Consider the following 18,280-nt stretch of genomic DNA (forward strand, 5'->3'; position numbering starts at 1 on the left):
AACTAGAACACAAATATCTCAATAATCTTTTTAACCAGTTAAACATCCTAAGGGAAAAAACACATAACACTGAGTTTTAGCTAACTGTTAACCTGAGGACTTTTAGATCAGGATAATTCTCTCCTTCTAACGTATAAAGCCCTTAATAATCAAGCTCCATCATATATCAGAGCTCTGATTACCCTGTATGTTCCTAACAGAGCACTTCGCTCTCAGACTGCAGGTCTGCTGGTGGTTCCTAGAGTCTCTTAAAGTAGAATGGGAGGCAGATCCTTTAGCTATCAGGCTCCTCTCCTGTGGAACCAACTCCCAGTTTTGGTCCGTGAGGCAGACACCCTATCTATTTTTAAGACTAATGTTAAAACTTTCCTTTTTGACAAAGCTTATAGTTAGAGTGGCTCATACCCTGAGCTATCTCTATAGTTGTGCTGTGATAGGCCTAGGCTGCTGGAGGACATCAGGGTCTAATTTTCTCACTCTACTGATTTCTACTGTTCTTCAGTCTACTGTTCTCCAGTTTTGCATTGTATTACATTGAAATGACTATCGTCATTTCAGCTTTTAACTTTTTGCTCTCTCTCTTTTTCTTCATAGTAGGTACACCTGGTCTGGTGTTCTGTTAACTGTGACATCATCCAGAGAAGACGGCTCACCTGCTACTACCATCTAATGTAGAACAGATTACTAGATCAATGTGTGCTTCTGTGCTTTTTTGTCTCTCTTGTTGTGTCTCTGCTCTGTCTTCCGTAACCCCAGTCGGTCGAGGCAGATGACCGTTCATACTGAGCCCGGTTCTGCCGGAGGTTTTCCTTCCCGTTAATGGGGAGTTTTTCTTCCCACTGTCGCTTCATGCTTGCTCAGTATGAGGGATTGCAGCAAAGCCATGTACAATGCAGACGACTCCCCCTGTGGCTCTACGGTTCCCCAGGAGTGAATGCTGCTTGTCGGGACTTTGATGCAATCAACTGGTTTCCTTATATAGGACATTTTTTGACCAATCTGTATAATCTGACCCAATCTGTATAATATGATTGAACTTGTTTGTGTAAAGTGCCTTGAGATGACATGTTTCATGATTTGGCGCTATATAAATAAAATTGAATTGAATTGAAAATTAATTTAATGGTTATCGTCTTACATACAGAAAATAAGTAAGATTAATTTAATTAGATTAAATTATGGGGACATTTTGGATCTGGTCAGGATTGCTGGGAAGCTGTGATGATAAAAGTGTAACAGCTTGAAGATGTATCAGTGAATGAAGGTTTTCTCTGAGGAACATCAAAGCAGCAAAGAAACACCACATTGGAACTCCTGTTGTGTAAAGAACATCTTGAACGGCACGTAAAGTGAGATCCTTACAATGAGAGACGTTCCACACAGGGGGGTGTGGAGACACCTGGGGCACGGCACCCAGGGACGAGCTGCTGTGGTTTGGAGCTGTTGTGGACTTGACACAGCTGGTGGAACCAGAGAGACGACGAGGTGGCCCCACAGGTTACCTGACACCTAACACTGACGTAAAGGAATCTGGGTTTTCAGGGTTGCTGAAAACAGAAAGCTTCAGAGAACCTTAACCCTTCCTGACCAGGCACTCAGAAAACATAGATCAGATTACCGAGGCCTAGTTAAATAAAAAATGGCAAATAATCACATGTATGGTTTACTTTATTTTAGGATTAATTTGGGAACTAATTCTGATTTGCTTAAGTAGCTTTGGTTGTTCAACAATGTTAAAACATTTTCGAAAAGCTCTCCTGCTCACTGCTTTGTTGTGTAGAACCTTGGCATCCTTGAACAGTAACAGCATGGTATAAATATTTTGTCTTTTCTGTGCAGAACAGCACCTCACTTTAAAAAAAAAGAGGGAGAGAGGGAAAAGGCTTTTACATGGGAAGGCTTTATTTTTCTCAGTTGGGTTTTCAAAATAAAATGGGAAATGACATGAAACGAATGTGTTGATGAAATTATGTTGCAGAGAACCTCAACTGTCAGACAACAACAGTTAAGACACACATTAAAAGCATTCTGTTAAGAATTACTATGAATTTACTGCAAATACATTTGAACATAAAGATTACTCTTTTAACTAATAATTAAATTGCAGAGCTCTGGGAGCTAAATAATTGTGCACAGAAATATCTTGAATGTGAAAGTGCTTTGAGGATGTTTTTTAATAAATGACACATGAATGGGGGTTTTGATAAGAACACTAATTACACCTTGTTTCTGTTCCCCAACAGAAACAAGAGCTCGTGTCTGCAGACCATCTTCACAAAGTGTTTTACTAGAGAGAAATGCAAAATAAAATGCTCAGTGCCCCATCCAGAACTGAATGCTTATTACCATCCAGCTCAATCGTCCAGCCTGCGAGGGGGAATCAAGAAGAGGACTGGGGATGAAGAAGCCAGAGAACTCTGATTCCTTATTCTTCAACGGGTGGAGTTGCCTGACCCCAAGACCCTAAGCGCGATTAGATTATTTTCTGCCTTGTGCCATGAAAGGCCTGAAGGCTTCCTTAACTTTGCGTTCTTGACGTTTAGGACTCTTCTCATATTGTGTTGCTGTTTGTTTAACTGCTCTGTCCCACTGACTCACATGTTTGATTTTTTTTGTGTTATGAGATCTACACTTTAATGTTAGATCATGTTGATCAATATGGGTTTATGGGAAAAATGGAAACTGTTTGCTTCAGACACACAAAGATCTATGGTTTATGCACCTTTTTGATTTGATATAGGAAGAACCAGGATCAGATTGGCTCTAAAGATCCTTTAATATTAGCTGGTAATGTTAACACTTGGATTCAATACAGGGTTTTCAGGCTCAGATTGGCCAAGAGCAGATCTCCCTGGGGGGGGGGGCCTTGCCAGTTCTTACTACCCCTGGGGGTAGCGTTTTCTGGGGTTCCCCTGCCCGCACTGAACCTCTCCTGCCTTTGCTCCTGGTGTTGTAAGTTTGGAGTGGTGGATTATTGTCCATCTTTGGGCTATATCGCGATACACGATATATATCACAATATGTTCAAATAACTGGAAAAACAAATGTTTTTAGCCACATAGTGCCTAAAGTTGCATTGGCGTATCTCCTATTACCGTGTCATTTTTTTTGTTTTAAAGATTTATTGCAAAATAAAAATTTATCTAAAATGTTATATTTTAGCTATTTTTTAACCACAGCTGCACATAGAAGCTTTTCACAAATTACAATATTGTCACATTTGAGCTCTTTCGTGATCAACACTGGACCTTAAAAAACAGAACATCCCAGCAGCAAAAAGGAACACCAAGGAAAAATCTGACACAAAATAAACCTGAATTAAAGGTGCTCTTTTGTGCTTAAGACATATAAATCTGTATAATAAAAATGTGACAATCCCAAAAACAAAAGCTTGTATTGTGACTATAAAATCAACTGACCAGTCGCAGCAACACATACTTCCATTGCTCTTTAGGTGCTGGGAAACTTTAAACAAACGGTTTTTTTCTGTCATATGGGATTTAGCAAAAGAAGACACCAGTTTCAACTGTTTTACGGCTGGTTTAATTCAAGTTTCCTTCAGTGTTGGGGGGGGGGGGGTCGACACGCAGAATTTACAAGAGTTGCACTGGATGACTTTTTAGGTGGAACAAATTTGTGCTACTGCGACCTTTTGTGGCAATGGTGTTACGGCATGTTTTGCAAATTACAGAATTTTGTTCCACATCCTTCTTGTGAAATCCAAACCACTGCCTGAAACACCCGCTGTCGCCATGGTTCTCGCTGTCTCGTCAACATAAGTAATCGCACGTGATATATTAAAGAATTATTGTTGCTCTTTGACAATGTAATTTGGAAAAAACTGGTCAGTTATATAACTTGTTTCACTTATATTATGGGAAGAACTGGTACTTGTTTTTGAGTTCACATAAATTAAGAGCAACATATATGCTCATGCTCTGAGTTTTGCCTGTTATTTTGTTTCTAAGAACAACATGTGTTATTTTGTTATAACTTGTTTTAACTTGTGGTGGGAACTTATGAGAATGTGTTGTGGGAAAGACTGATTTCATGTGAAACTAGAATTATATTGTGCTTCACACACTGATTTGCGCCATGTTATTTTATTTCCCACATCGATGGAACATCAAGCCTGTCTGAAAGCATGTTGCTTTAAGTGCTTGCTACTTTGCTATATTCTGTGGGGTAGCAGAAATAGTGTTTAAGAAGTGCTTGCTGTTTTGTGTTGCTATATTACGTGGGGTAGCAGAAATAGTGTTTGTTAATGCTTGCTACTTTGCTATATTATGTGGGGTAGCAGAAATAGTGTTTAGGAAGTGCTTGCTGTTTTGTATTGCTATATTCTGTGGGGTAGCAGAAATAGAGTTTGTTAATGCTTGTTTGTGTGCTGTATTCTGTGGGGAATAATAAATATGGGCACTATTATTCTAATAGAAACAGTGTTTGAGGCCTTACTTGTGTCTTGCCGATCTCTTCCAAACCTGAATAAAAATTTCATAAAAACAGCACAGCTTCGTCGTGTTTGTGTGTGTGTGTGTGTGTGTGCGCGCGCCAGAGCGCTTTCTGGTTTGGAGGCAAAGCGAATGATGTGGTTACAGAATGTGGGAGAAACTAAACTCCCAGTGAATAAATACAATGGCTCAATCTTGCCGTGAAAATTTGCACGCAATGGTCGCGATAAAGCCATTTTCAATATCGCGCTGAGGAAAACTCGAGATACATTGAGTATATTCGATATATCGCCCACCCCTACTGTGAACCAGTTTCGCAAAAGCGTGAAGGAAGAACTTGCTTGATGCTGCAAAGTTGAAAGTAAGTTAATCAGGTGATGTTATGGATGTGAAAGATGAAGGAGAAGATGGAGAAAGCTGCCCAGGAGGATGGCAAGGCTCTGAAGCTGAAAGGTGGGAGAGATACAGGAATTGTCAATGGCTATTTAAAAAAAGATTTGGTTAACCTTGACTGTGCACAATAAGCAAGAGTGGTACGTAATGTGGAATGAAATCATTCCTGCCTGTGGCCATCAATCTTTACAATGCCTCGCTCAGTTATTCTAACACCCCCCACTGTAACTGTCATTTACGCATTCTTTGCACTGTTCTTGCACAAGTCAATATCACTTCCTTTGCTCACGCAGCGAAAAGCCAGAGGAGAGGGAAGCGCGCTGGTGCGTCACCGCCAGCGCAGACACCGCTCACCGCTACCGGGCATAATTCTGTCCAATGTGCGTTCCCTGCCAAACAAACTGCACAAACTAAGACTGATGCTGGGAAAAAAACAGGGACTTCTCTTCATCTGCTGTTTTTTGATTCACAGAGACGTGGACAAATTCTGGACTCCGCGCTGCAGCTGGACAGTTTCCAACGTCACAGAGCTGACCGCGACACACATCTTTTCAGCAAAGCGAAAGGTGGAGGGATCTGTTTTTACACCAACAATGGCTGGGGCAACGATGTGTCAGTGATCCAGCAGCACTGTTCTCCTGACCTGGAATCCTTCATCATAAACTGTAAGCCTTTTTATTCACCCCGCGAGTTTGCTTCATTCATTCTGGTCGGTGTTTACATCGCGCTGAACGCAAACGTGCAGGTCGCACAGCGCAAACTCGCAGTTATTGTTCTTGGTGACTTGAACAAAGGAAACCTCACTCATGAACTTCCTAAATATAAACAGTTTATTAAATGCCCGACCAGAGACAAGAGCATTCTGGATCACTGCTACACCACAGTCAGAGATGCTTATCACGCCGTCCCCCGTGCTGTACTGGGCCAGTCTGACCACATCATGGTTCACCTGATTCCTGCTTACAGGCAGAAACTAAAACTCTGCAAACCTGTAGTGAGGACATCAAAGAAGTGGACCAGTGAGGCTGTTGAGAATCTTCAGGCGTGTTTGGATTCTACTGACTGGGATTTCTTCAGGGCTGCTACCAACAGTCTGGATGAGTTCACAGAGGCTGTGACATCATATATTAGCTTCTGTGAGGACTGCTGTGTTCTATCACGGACCAGGGTGAGTTACAACAATGATAAACCCCGGTTCACAGCAACACTCAGAATGCTAAGGCTGGAGAAAGAAAATGCTTTTAAAAGTGGGGATAAATGCAGATTCAGAGATACAAAATACATGTTTAGCAAGGCGGTGAAAGACGCTAAACGACTATACTCTGAGAAGCTGCAAAACCAGTTTTCAGCCAACAACACTGCTTCTGTCTGGAAAGGGCTTAGGCAGATAACAAATTACAAGCCTAAAGCCCCCCACTCAATGAATGACTGACAGTTATCAAACGACCTGAACAACTACTGTCATTTCGACAGACAAAGGGACAGTCCTGCAATCACCCCCCACAACACCACCCAACAGATCACCTCCACCTCTACTTCAGTGACAACTCTTTCCATACACGAGAGATGTTAAACTTTTCAGAACCACGGTGTGTTGGTGTGCTGTCAGAACCCCAAGAAAGCTGCTGGACCAGACTCGTTCTCTCCATCCACCTTGAAGCACTGTGCTGATCAGCTGTCTCCAGTGTTCACAGACATTTTTAACACCTCACTGGTGACATGTCACGTGCCGGCCTGCTTCAAATCCTCCACTATTATCCCTGTTCCCAAGAAGCCAAGGACCACAGGACTTAATGACTTTAGACCCATCATTCTGACCTCTGTGGTTATAAAGTCCTTTGAGCGCCTTGTGCTTTTACACCTAAATCACCGATCCCCTCCTGGTGGCAATCTTCCATCTCTCCAGGACCTTTACGCCTCCAGGACTCTGAGGCGTGCAGGGAAGATTGTGGCTGATCCCTCGCACCGCAGTCACAGACTATTTCAGTCACTTCCCTCTGGCAGGAGGCTGCGGTCCATCAGGACCAAAACCTCACGCCACAAGAACAGTTCATAAGGCTACCAGCCTTATGAACAAGACCAAGAGCCGCCCGTGAAACTGGACACCATCTCTCTCCCCAGTTTAGGACTTACAAGCTTCTGTGTTACATTAACACACAGTTTACTAAGTGTATATTGCTTCTGTATATATATCCGTTTTACTTTTTATTTTGCTGTATTCTTATTTTTTATCTGCACCATCAACACCAAGTCAAATTCCTTGTAAGTGCAAACTTACTTGGCAATTAAACTTGATTCTGATCAGGATCCCTGAGAAAAGCCTTCAGAACCTGCAGTACATACAAAACAGTGCTGCTCGGATCCTGATGAGGGCCCGCAAACATGACCACATCACCCCCATAGTCAAATCACTTCACTGGCTTCCTATCCCACTCAGTTGAGTACAAGGTCTCCCTCCTTACCCACCAGTGCATCCATGGTGATGCTCCACCGTACCTCAAGGAACTTCTCACCCCACAGGCCTCAACACGCACCCTCCGATCTACCGCAATATATCTGCTGAAACCACCAAGGACGAAGTTCCGTACATGGGAGGCTGGACTTTCTGCTCAGCTGCTCCCAGGCTGTGGAATGCTCTCCTTGATCACCTGAGGACCCCACAGACTGTGGTTGCTTTTAAACATGACCTTTAATTGAATTCTTCCCCTTTTACTTATTGTCTTTGTTTCTTTTATCTTGTTTACTTTTTCATGCTCTCTGATTTATTTAGCACTTACTTGTTTTACTATGTAGCACTTTGAGATTTGTCTTTACTAATGTTTATAGTCCTGGGTTTCAGCTACATGTAATTTATCGTGGCGCACGGCAAAATAAAAACCACCACACCTTCAGAATTAAGTAATTTTTTTTAAAAAGTTAAAAAACATGTAAAGCATATGCGACATATATAACCTACATTATGTGTTACCTGTATTTGTGCACGTATATTAACCATGATCAGTTTCAAATCAATTTAAATATCTATTTTACAACCAATCTGAACAAGCCTTTGACTGGACAGACTTTTCCAATGAGATTGGATTTAATAAAGAGGATTTCCAGGTGTACCGATCCGTTGTGGTGAAGAGAGAGCTGAGCCAAAAGGCGAAGCTCTCGATTTACTGGTCGATCTACGTTCCTACCCTCATCTATGGTCACGAGCTTTGGGTCGTGACCGAAAGAACGAGATCCCGGATACAAGCGGCTGAAATGAGTTTTCTCCGTAGTGTGTCTGGGCTCTCCCTTAGAGATAGGGTGAGGAGCTCAGTCATCCGGGGAGGACTCAGAGTAGAGCCGCTGCTCCTCCACGTTGAGAGGAGCCAGTTGAGGTGGCTCGGGCATCTGGTCAGGATGCCTCCTGGACGCCTCCCTGGTGAGGTGTTCCGGGCACGTCCCACCAGGAGGAGGCCCAGGGGAAGACCCAGGACACGCTGGAGGGACTATGTCTCCCGGCTGGTCTGGGAGCGCCTCCTGAGGAGCTGGCCCAAGTGGCCGGGGAGAGGGACGTCTGGGCCTCCCTACTGAAGCTGCTACCCCGGCGACCCGACCCCGGATAAGCGGAAGAAGACGGACGGACGGATTTCCAGGATTGTCCATAATTTTCTCTATTTTATGCAAAATCCTTCTTTGCATCATTATCTCCAGAGGTTCCACGGTCGTCCTCAGAACAGAACCAGCCTTCTTCATCAAATTGTTGAGCCTTTTTAGGTCCCTGCCTCTGATGCTGCTGCCCCCACAGATGGTGGCAGAGGAGATGGTGCTCTCAACAACAGACGTATTCAAGGTTAGCAGCATCTTGCTGCAATCCTTGAAGGATCTTAGCTTCTCAAAACGTAGTCTGCTCTGTCCTTTCTTATAGATGGCTTCCCTGTTGAGTCTCCCTTCCAGTCTGTTGTCTAGATTAACACCAAGAAATTTATATTCCTCAACCGTGGAGGTGGTTGAGGAATATACATTTCTTGGTGTGGAGGAAGTGGCTGAGAGGAGGGTGTTGTCCAAGCTTACATCCATCATGGACAACACCTTTCACCCCCTGCACCAGACTGTAGTGGAGCTGAGCAGCTCCTTTAGTGACAGACTTATACACCCTGTCTGTAAAAAGGAGCGCTACCGCAGGTCATTCATCCCTGCTGCTATCAGACTTTACAATGCTGCACTATAACTGTAATAACATGTGCAATAACGAACGTGCAATTACTATTTAATACCTTGTGCAATAACCTGTGCAATAATCCTGTTAAATAAGTGACTTTAGCTGTTTTAGTTATCTCACTACCTCACAGTTGTTCTTTACCTGGTACCACTTTAATGTACAACATCAAATCCATATGTATATAAGTCACCTTGAATGTACATAAGTGATCTTAAATCTCTGCTCCATTTCCTTTATTTTTTTTGTTTTATTTTTTTTGGTCCACTGTATATATGTGGACATACTGTATATACCTTACGCACCTTTCCTCCTTTTGGCACCTTCTTTTCATTATTGAGCCGGTGTGACAAGTGAATTACTCCACTGTGAGATCAATAAAGTTTATCTTATCTTATCAATATAAATACAGACTGTGGAAGAACCAAATTGCTGGTACTATTGGACCTAAGTGCATCATTCGTTACTGTCGATCACTCCATTCTGTTAGAACGCCAGGAAAACTGGGTCGGACTTTCTGGTACGGCTCTCAACTGGTTTAAATCCTACTTAAAAGACGGACTTTTTTGTGTCAGTAGATAACTTTACATCCCAGACGACAAAAATTACATGCGGGGTCCCCCAAGGGTCCATCCTGGGTCCCCTCCTGTTCAATATCTACATGCTCCCCCTAGCTTTGATCATATAAAACAACATCAGCTGCCATAACTATGCAGATGACACAGCTCTACATCATGTCACCGGGTGACTATGAACCAGTTCAAGCACTGAGTAAATGCCTAGAAGAAATCAATGCATGGATGTGCCAAAATTTTCTTCAACTGAATAAAAACAATGTAAGTAATCTTTGTATCAATAGAGGAGAGATCAAAAGTAAGCACACAGCTTCAGCTGCTTCAGCTAGAAAACACTGATGAGGCCTGAAATCTTGGAGTAGTGATGACTCAGACCTGAACCTCCAAAAGCATCTAAAGGCAATTACAAGGTCAGCTTTCTATCACCTAATGAACATTTCCAAGATTAAAGGACTAATATCTCAGCAGAATCTGGAAAAACTAATCCATGCATTTATTTTTAGTCAAATTGATTACTGCAACAGTGTTTTCACAGGTCAGACTAAAAGGTAGATCAGACAGCTGCAGCTGGTCCAGAATGCTGCTGCCCGTGTCCTCACTAGGACTAAAAGAGTAGAGGCCATCATCCCAGTTTTAAAGTCCTTAAACTGGCTCCCTGTATCTCAGAGAATAGACTTTAAAATACTTCTGTTAGTCTATAAATCCCTGAACGACTTAGCACCTAAATATATCACATACTTGTTATCAGTGTATCAACCCTCCAGACCACTCAGGTTTTCTGGCTCCAGCCTACTCCGCATACCTAGAACCAGAACCAAACACGGAGAAGCAGCATTTAGTTCCTATGCTCCACTTATCTGGCACAAACTTCCAGAAAACTGTAAAAGTGCGGAAAGCCAGAGTTCCTTTAAATCAAGATTAAAAACATTTGTTTAGGATTGCCTTGGACTGTTCTAGTTAAAGGCATACTATGCAACATTTTTCAGTTAATGTGTTCCATACAGTTTTGGATGATTAAATGAGTCATTTCAGGTCAAACAGAGGTTTTCTTTACGGCGAGAACTGCTTCACGCCGCCAGTGAAAGGCATGCTCGTTGCTAGCGCAGTGGCAATATTTGTGCAGTTATCATGGCGGAACCAGCGAGAAAACAGCGAGAGCCCATGTCGGAGCAGGCAAGAAAGAGCAAAAGGGCTCTGGACAGAGAGAGGAGTCGTACACGGGTGAACATTGGGCAAGCTTTTTCCGAATGGCGAGAGCTAAAAGAAAAAGAAGGCTACAAGGCTGACGCGGACCTCGCGTTTCTGCTGATGCGATTGTAAGTAACATTGGAATGGTTTCTCTCTCTCTCTGTGCATGTTCATACTTTCACTGTGTTAGTCATTGTTTGTACTGCCGTTTTTTCGACTTTTCGTTGCGTTCGCCTGTCTGCTAAGCTCATAACAACCGCGCCTGGCTTGACGGAGAAACCAGAACAGCTGAGAATCTTTACGACAGTGCACTTTTACTTTCACCCTCTGGGGGGAGCCTCGCTGTAAAATCAACCCCGGTTGCATAGTATACCTTTAAAAACTGTTTTACTGAAACATCATTAGTTCAACTTTGTAGTCCAACTGTTTTTAATGTTTGCTTTTAGTTTCTATTTTCCCATGTTCTTTTTTGTTTCTACATTTTATTCCTACTTGCTTTTATTCTTTTTTCCCCTATATGTTAATCATGTAAAGCACTTTGCATTGTCTCTGTACTGAAATGTGCTATACAAATAAATTTGCCTTTCCTTGTGCTGGAAGTCTGAAGTGTACAGAGCAAAAAGGAATGGTGAGAGTACAGTCCCTGTGGTGCTCCTGTGTTGCTAACCACCTGGTTAGACACACAGTCCTACAAACTGTGGCATGTTTGTAAGGTAGTCATTGACCGAGGCTTCCACTTGAGTCTTCTGGAGTATCAGACAAAGCAGATCAAGCTGAATTGTGATAAATGCACTGGAAAAATCTAAGAACATGATCATCACAGTGCTGCCTGCTTTGTCCAGATGAAAGTGTGTCTGTTGAAGCAGGTGTATGATGGCGTCTTCAACTCCAACTACACGGCAATAAGCAAACTGCAGGGGTCCTGATATGTGCTTGTTTGCTTACATAGGTGAGCCAACAGGATCTCTGCAGGACCTTCATGATGTGGGATGTCAAGGTAATGGGTCTGTAGTTGTCATTGATGACTGATGGGTGAGTTTTCTTTGGTACCGGAACCAGACAGGATGTCTTCCACAACAGCGGTACCCGGGCTTTTAGCTAGGAATTTCTGAGAGGGACTACACTAACCCTGTGTGGTTTATTACAGAGAGCGCGGCTTTGCCATATGAGCATTGTAGGGGGTCCTGGGGTAACCTCTAAGTTTGTTAAAGAGGTACTACTATGTAGATGTCCAGAATTTATTTTATTTTAACCAGATGCACTCCTAAATATTTGTCTTATTTTGTAAAGCTCAGCTGAAAAAAAATAAAGTGTTTGCGTGCCTAAGAGCCCCACCAAGCTATCATTGGTTGATATTCAGGAACTGGGTGTGGCCTAGGGAGGAGACAGGAAGTAGTTTTATGAATCACTTTCAGCTTGACTGTGCATCAAACCGAAAGGACTTCTAATTGAAAGCAGATGATACTTCTTATGCCTGAAGTGTACTGCTCCAACCCTAATTGCATATTTACATAATCTCTGTTGGCTTTTTATTTACTGAACCCTTGTTATATTCTATAACACTCCCGTTTGAATGTGTTTGAAACAAACGTTTAAAATCGAATTTCATCCTGTGAACAGTAACCCATTGTTTCTCTTTAAAAATGTCTCCCCCTGTTCATTTAACAGCTTTAGATAATATATTCATACATTTAAATTTCATTTCATTGATAATACACACAATTACACTAACTTTATCTTCAGTATCCAGTTCTCAACTCGTGTTTAGTTTAAACCCTGCAGAAGGAAGAAAAAATTAACCAGACAATACTTAGCGATTTTCTTACATTTTCATTTATCCCTTATTATGATTATTTGTGTTTTCTACAGTCCTTCTGAAGTTAGGCTGTAGTGGTCGTGGAATTTCATCACCCAGTGATCCTTAACTCCTTATTTTATGTTTGCGCACTACATCTTGTCCCAGCAGATTAATCACGTTAAATTAAAAGTTTTGTCCAAAACTATTTGCATTTTCATGTTATCAATCAATGTCTATCATGAATATTGTAGAAGTGGTGTTGTTCCTCTAAACCAGACCTGGGCATTGTACAGCCGCATGCGGCCCGCATGAAGATCATGTGCGGCCCGCGAGGTAAAAGTCAAACCACACCATTTGCAGACCTGGGCATTGTACGCCCTGTGCCACATATGGCATGTTTAAAGTTAATTAGAAGTTTCAAAATGAACATATTTTGCAATTTCACCTCATGAATGGACTGAAGCTGCTATGCTTTTATTTTGAATTTGTTTTTTATTCATGTACGTAATGATGCATCATGGCGTGCGCATGATTGGATCCTTTTTTCACAAGCCGGTCACCACACTACTTTAGCCCTGAAAAATGTCTGTTCGTGCTAAAAAAAGAACGCTAGATGTCGAATGCAGAGTTTTCAACAAATATTGGACAACTAAGTATTTATTTACGGAAGTCAGAGGTAAAGCTGTGTGTTTTGTTTGCGGGGAGCAGATCGCTGTGTTTAAGGACTACAATATGAATCGGCATTACGAGACGAAACACGCGGAGAAATAGAGAAACTTGAATGAAGCTGAAAAGGCACGGACATCGGAAGCTTTGTTTGCCAAACTGCAAAAGCAGCAAGGCTTTTTTACCCACCTTCACACGTCCAGGGATGCAGCAACCAAGACCAGCTTTGTAATATCCCACAAAATCGCTAAAACAGTATGCCGTTCTCAGAGGGGGAGATTGTCAAAGAGTGCTTGGTGGACTCTGCAGCACTAATATGCCCTGAAAAAAAGAAGCATTTGAGCGAGCCCCATTGTCGAGGCCAACTGTGACAAGAAGGATCGAGCACATTGTGGGGAATCTGGAGCTTTAGCTGCAACGCAAAGTGACAATTTTTGACTTTTTCTCCTTGGCTTTGGACGAGAGCTGTGATGTTCGAGACACAGCGCAGTTACTCATATTTGTCCATGGGATAACGTCGGACTTCAAGATTATGGAGGAGCAGGCAGCAATGCGGTCGATGAAAGGAACGACCACCGGGAGCAATCTGTTCACAGAGGTACATGCGTGCATGGACGCACTGGGACTGAAATGACAGACTGGCTGGTGTCACGACTGATGTATGTCCAAATCTTACGGGGAAAAATGTTGGACTTTTGAAACATATGCAAAATAAAGTGACAGAAATCGATGCACATCAGAAATTGGTATTTTTGCACTGTATCATACACCAACATGTGTTGTGCAAATCAGTGCTGAAAATTAATTATGTTATTGATGTTATTAAATTGTAAACTTTATCAGGGCACGGGCATTAAATCACAGACAGTTTGTCTCACTTTGGAGGAGCATGAGACTGAACATTGTGACATCGGCTACCACACAGCTGTCAGGTGGCTCAGCCTGGGCAAAGTGTTAAAAAGAGTGTGGGATCTGAAAGCAGACATTGGAGAGTTTTGTGAGAAGAAAGGTAAAGACATCCCAGAGCTCTCAGATAAGGACAGGATGTCAGATTTTACATTTGCTGTTGATGCAAGGGCCTTTTTGTTCATGAAATGCACAGCCTGGTGAAAGCTTTCATGACAAAGATGCAGTTTCTTTCAAGCCAACTGGAGAGCAACATTCTCACTCAAATGCAAACCCTGAAAGAATTTACATCATCAGCTGATTGCCTTCGCAGGTACTCATCTATGTTAGGATTGCAGCATTGCATAGTCAGTTTTTAAGGCGATTTGAGGATCTCAGAACAATTGAGGATGAAATGCACATGGTTTCTTCTCCCTTTACCTGCAGTGTGGAAATGTACCCAGTGATGTTCAGCTGGAACTAATTGACCTGCAGTCTGATGCAATACTAGCAGCACACCAAGTCTGGATCTCTGCTTGATTTTTACTCTTCTCTCAAGGAGGGGAACTTTCCAAACATTAGCAGACTTGCTCAGAAGATGTTGGTTCTCTTTGGCTCTACTTACATTTGTGAACAAACATTTTCAGTGATTAAGATTACAAAATCCAGGTACAGATCCTCGCTCACTGATGAGCATCTGTCAGCTGTGCTTCGCATCTCCACCTCAGACATTCAACCCGACTTTGATGCACTCGTTAAAGCCCAGGAGTGATTAGATTTCTCTCACTGTGCAAAAAAAAAAAAAAAAAAAAAAAAAAGAATTTAGAAAATACCAAATAGGTGATTGCTACAAAGACATGTAAGCAAAAGCTTCTTTGGAAGCCTTTTTCTCAAAATCAGTTCAATTGGATGTATCTTGTTTGGAGTACAAAGACAATATTGTGGTGTCTTTAGTCTGTTAAGAACCACTTTCCAACATTATTTGAAACTTCTTGAATGCGTTTTAGAATGAATGTGACTGAAAATGTTCACTAATATGAGTCACAAATGGTACAACTTCGCTTTTCATTGCTTAATTTTAACATATACAATTACTAGCTTGTCAAAACAATGATATTTACTGCTTTTTATAAAGAAATACAATTAATATTATGCAGGATTGAATTCAGTCTTTTGGTTCGGCCCTCCAGAACATTTTCTGTCTCTCATGTGGCCCCTTGGAAACAATAATTGCCCACCCCTGCTCTAAACCCTTTAAATATTGACTTAATCCCCGACTTTGGGGATTTTGTGATTGTCAGCTGGGGACAACATTGGATATGAAGGGTTGGGTGGGTGCATGTCTTTTTTGTTGATTTGTGTGTTTTTGTTCTCTTTTTGTTGTTAATTATTTGCATAGATTGTGGCTAACTATAACTTTAAGGAGTACACCAAAGACAAGAGTAATCAACGTGATTTGAACAATTCTTTCTCATTTCTCATGCATGTAGATGGTGATATCCACTGATAACACCTCTGCATCTGTAGTAATGGTTGCCATGTTAACTTTGCTACCTGGAATGTAAAGGGATTGAATCATCCAGTGAAATGAAATAAGGTACTTTTTCCATTGCTTTCACCTTAAGGTACATATACCATTTCTACAAGAAATGCATCTTAAAGATATAGATAATTTAAGGCTTAAAATAAGTTGGGTTGGGCAACTTTTTCATTCCAGTTTTGATTACAATGGTAAAGAACGAGGTGCAGCAATTCTGATCAATAAAAATACTCCACTTATTGTATTGGCTAAATTAGCTGACTCAAATGGCCGTTATGTAATTGTGACTGGGTCACTTTTTAATACTTCTATTATTTTAGCAAACATATACGCCCCTAACTTTGACAATGGGACTTCCGGTTATGGCCGCGAGCTAGAAGGTCACGTTCGACACTGCTCTCTACAACAATCCTGAAAAATCCCTTGATTAGACTTCAAAACGCTCCTAACAGTTATATTTGAACTTTATTCGGGCATAACAATGCCTGGCCCTGGAAAAACCAGCAAGGATAAGGCAAAAGCAACCACGCAATCTAAATGAACTGATTTTGGACCGCAAAACGTGGAGCTGAGTGCTAAGGAAGCTAGCACAGACGTTAGCGTTGAGCGGAGCACTAGCAAAGAGGCTAGCGCGGAGCTAGCGCGGAGCTAGCGCAACGCAGCGGGGATGAAACGAACAGCCCACCTGGCGCCAAGGCGGAGATACTAGGGGCAACAAACAACTTAAGGACAGAGTTCGGAGTAAGATTTGATGGCGTCATGACTGCCATTGATACTGTACGAAAGGATGTGGGTGAATGTGCTAAACGTTTGACAAACGCAGAGGAGCGCTTATCGACGGAGGACGAGCAAACCGGGCTGAGGGCTACAGTCAGCAATTTGGAGAAAAGAAATACGTTTTTGGAGGAGAAGGTGGTCGATTTGGAGATGCGATCTCGGCTCAATAACCTTAGGTTAGTGAATCTCCCTGAAGGCGCCGAAGGCTCGGACACCTGTGGATTCTTGGAAAGCTGGATACCAGAGGTATTGGATTTACCCACTTTAAGAAGCCCGTTGATTTTCGAGGGAGCACACCGCGTTGGACTGAAAAGGAATGCAGAATCACCCCCAAGAACTGTAATTATGAAGTTTCTTAATTATAAGCAAAAAGAAATGGTACTCAAAGCCGCTAAAGTAAAGCTGGATATCCTCTACAAGAATCAGCGGGTGAGATTTTACAATGACGTCGCCACGGAGGTGCACAAACAGCGCAAGCAGTATGATGGAGTGCGAAAAAGGCTGTGCGAACTGGGGCTGAGACACGGCATCATTCCCCCGGCTAAACTGGTGCTCACATACCGAGAGGAAACGCACAAGTTTGACACATCAGCGGAAGTTCAGACTTTTATCAATCAGATCCAGGAGGTGCAGGAGTAAGGGACAAAGTGGCTGTTATAAGAATGGACTGGACGAGTACAACTGTGTGGACGTTCCTCCTTTTTTTCTCCTTCAATAATACCTTTACAGTAAGAGTGAAGCCCATTTTGAGTTCATAGGGTGTGATAACGATGTGTTACATTGGTCCTTGTTCTTTAACTTAGTTACTGCAGTGAATATTATATCCTCACTTTCATTGTGTAAGGATTAGAGGTCATGTTGCTTATACTGGAGCATTTAAATATATGTCAAGGGAAAATCGTACGAAACGTTGCCTTCGGCCGTACAGCCGCAATGCTTTTGAATACCGTACGTACGGATTTACACATACAATCACTATGCGTGTGTTCGTTACGCAGTAGTGTACGTACGCACGCAATACAAGCTCCTACATTTCGCCCGCTTGGTCCGAGTCGATGTTTCGTACGGGCGTGCTGCCTTCCGTACACCATGTGATGGCGCTCTCTTCTAGATTTAGCGAATTGGGGGGGATCGGAGGGGGGGCGCGTACGAAAGGAAGGATAGCTGTACGTTACAATGGCTTAGACCACCCAGGATAGCGCCACCAACGTGTCGGAAAGTGCACTGCACGAACACAACTACGGATGGGAGGGGAAAAGTGGGGAAGCTTTTGCTATTGGCCGAGACCGTGGCTTTTTTAATTATGCGCGTTTTTTAGGGGCCAAGGTGTACAGAAGGAGGGAGGCTGTACGGAACTGGTTCCATGCTTTACAATGGCTTATTAGCCCACCCAGCATAGCGCCATCAACGTGTCGGAAAGAGCACTGCACGAACCAACTACGAGTGCGAAGGGAAAAGTAGGGAAGCTTCTGCTATTGGCCGAGACCGTGGCTTATTTTTTTATGCGCGTTTTTTAGGGGCTAAGGTGTACGGAAGAAGGGATGCTGCACGAAACTGGTTCCAATGCTTTACAATGGCTTATTAGCCCACCCAGCATAGCGCCACCAACGTGTCGGAAAGAGCACTGCACGAACCAACTACGGGCGGGAAGGGAAAAGTGTGGAAGCTTCTGCTATTGGCCGAGACCGTGGCTTATTTAATTATGCGCGTTTTTTAGGGGCCAAGGTGTACGGAAGGAGGGATGCTGTACGGAACTGGTTCCAATGCGTTACAATGGCTTATTAGCCCACCCAGCATAGCGCCACCAACGTGTCGGAA

The 18,280-nt window shown here is 42.7% G+C and overlaps 1 protein-coding gene across 3 annotated transcripts in view; it reads right to left on the bottom strand.

The window, feature by feature from the left end:
- The window catches only part of akap1b (A kinase (PRKA) anchor protein 1b), a 130,882-nt gene that overhangs the window by 60,500 nt on the left and 52,102 nt on the right, over positions 1-18,280 (bottom strand). The window contains exon 8 of one of the 3 annotated variants that reach the window (XM_036133291.1): positions 10,367-10,410. The exons of the other annotated variants lie outside the window; for them this stretch is intronic. Coding sequence (XP_035989184.1) covers positions 10,398-10,410 — 13 coding nt within the window. The 3' untranslated portion in view covers positions 10,367-10,397. Of the gene's footprint in view, positions 1-10,366; positions 10,411-18,280 lie in introns of those variants that run through there. 3 annotated transcript variants of the gene reach the window in all.

The sequence above is a fragment of the Fundulus heteroclitus genome, unplaced genomic scaffold (genome assembly GCF_011125445.2).
Source record: "Fundulus heteroclitus isolate FHET01 unplaced genomic scaffold, MU-UCD_Fhet_4.1 scaffold_60, whole genome shotgun sequence".
NCBI classification, from domain to species: Eukaryota; Metazoa; Chordata; class Actinopteri; order Cyprinodontiformes; family Fundulidae; genus Fundulus; species Fundulus heteroclitus.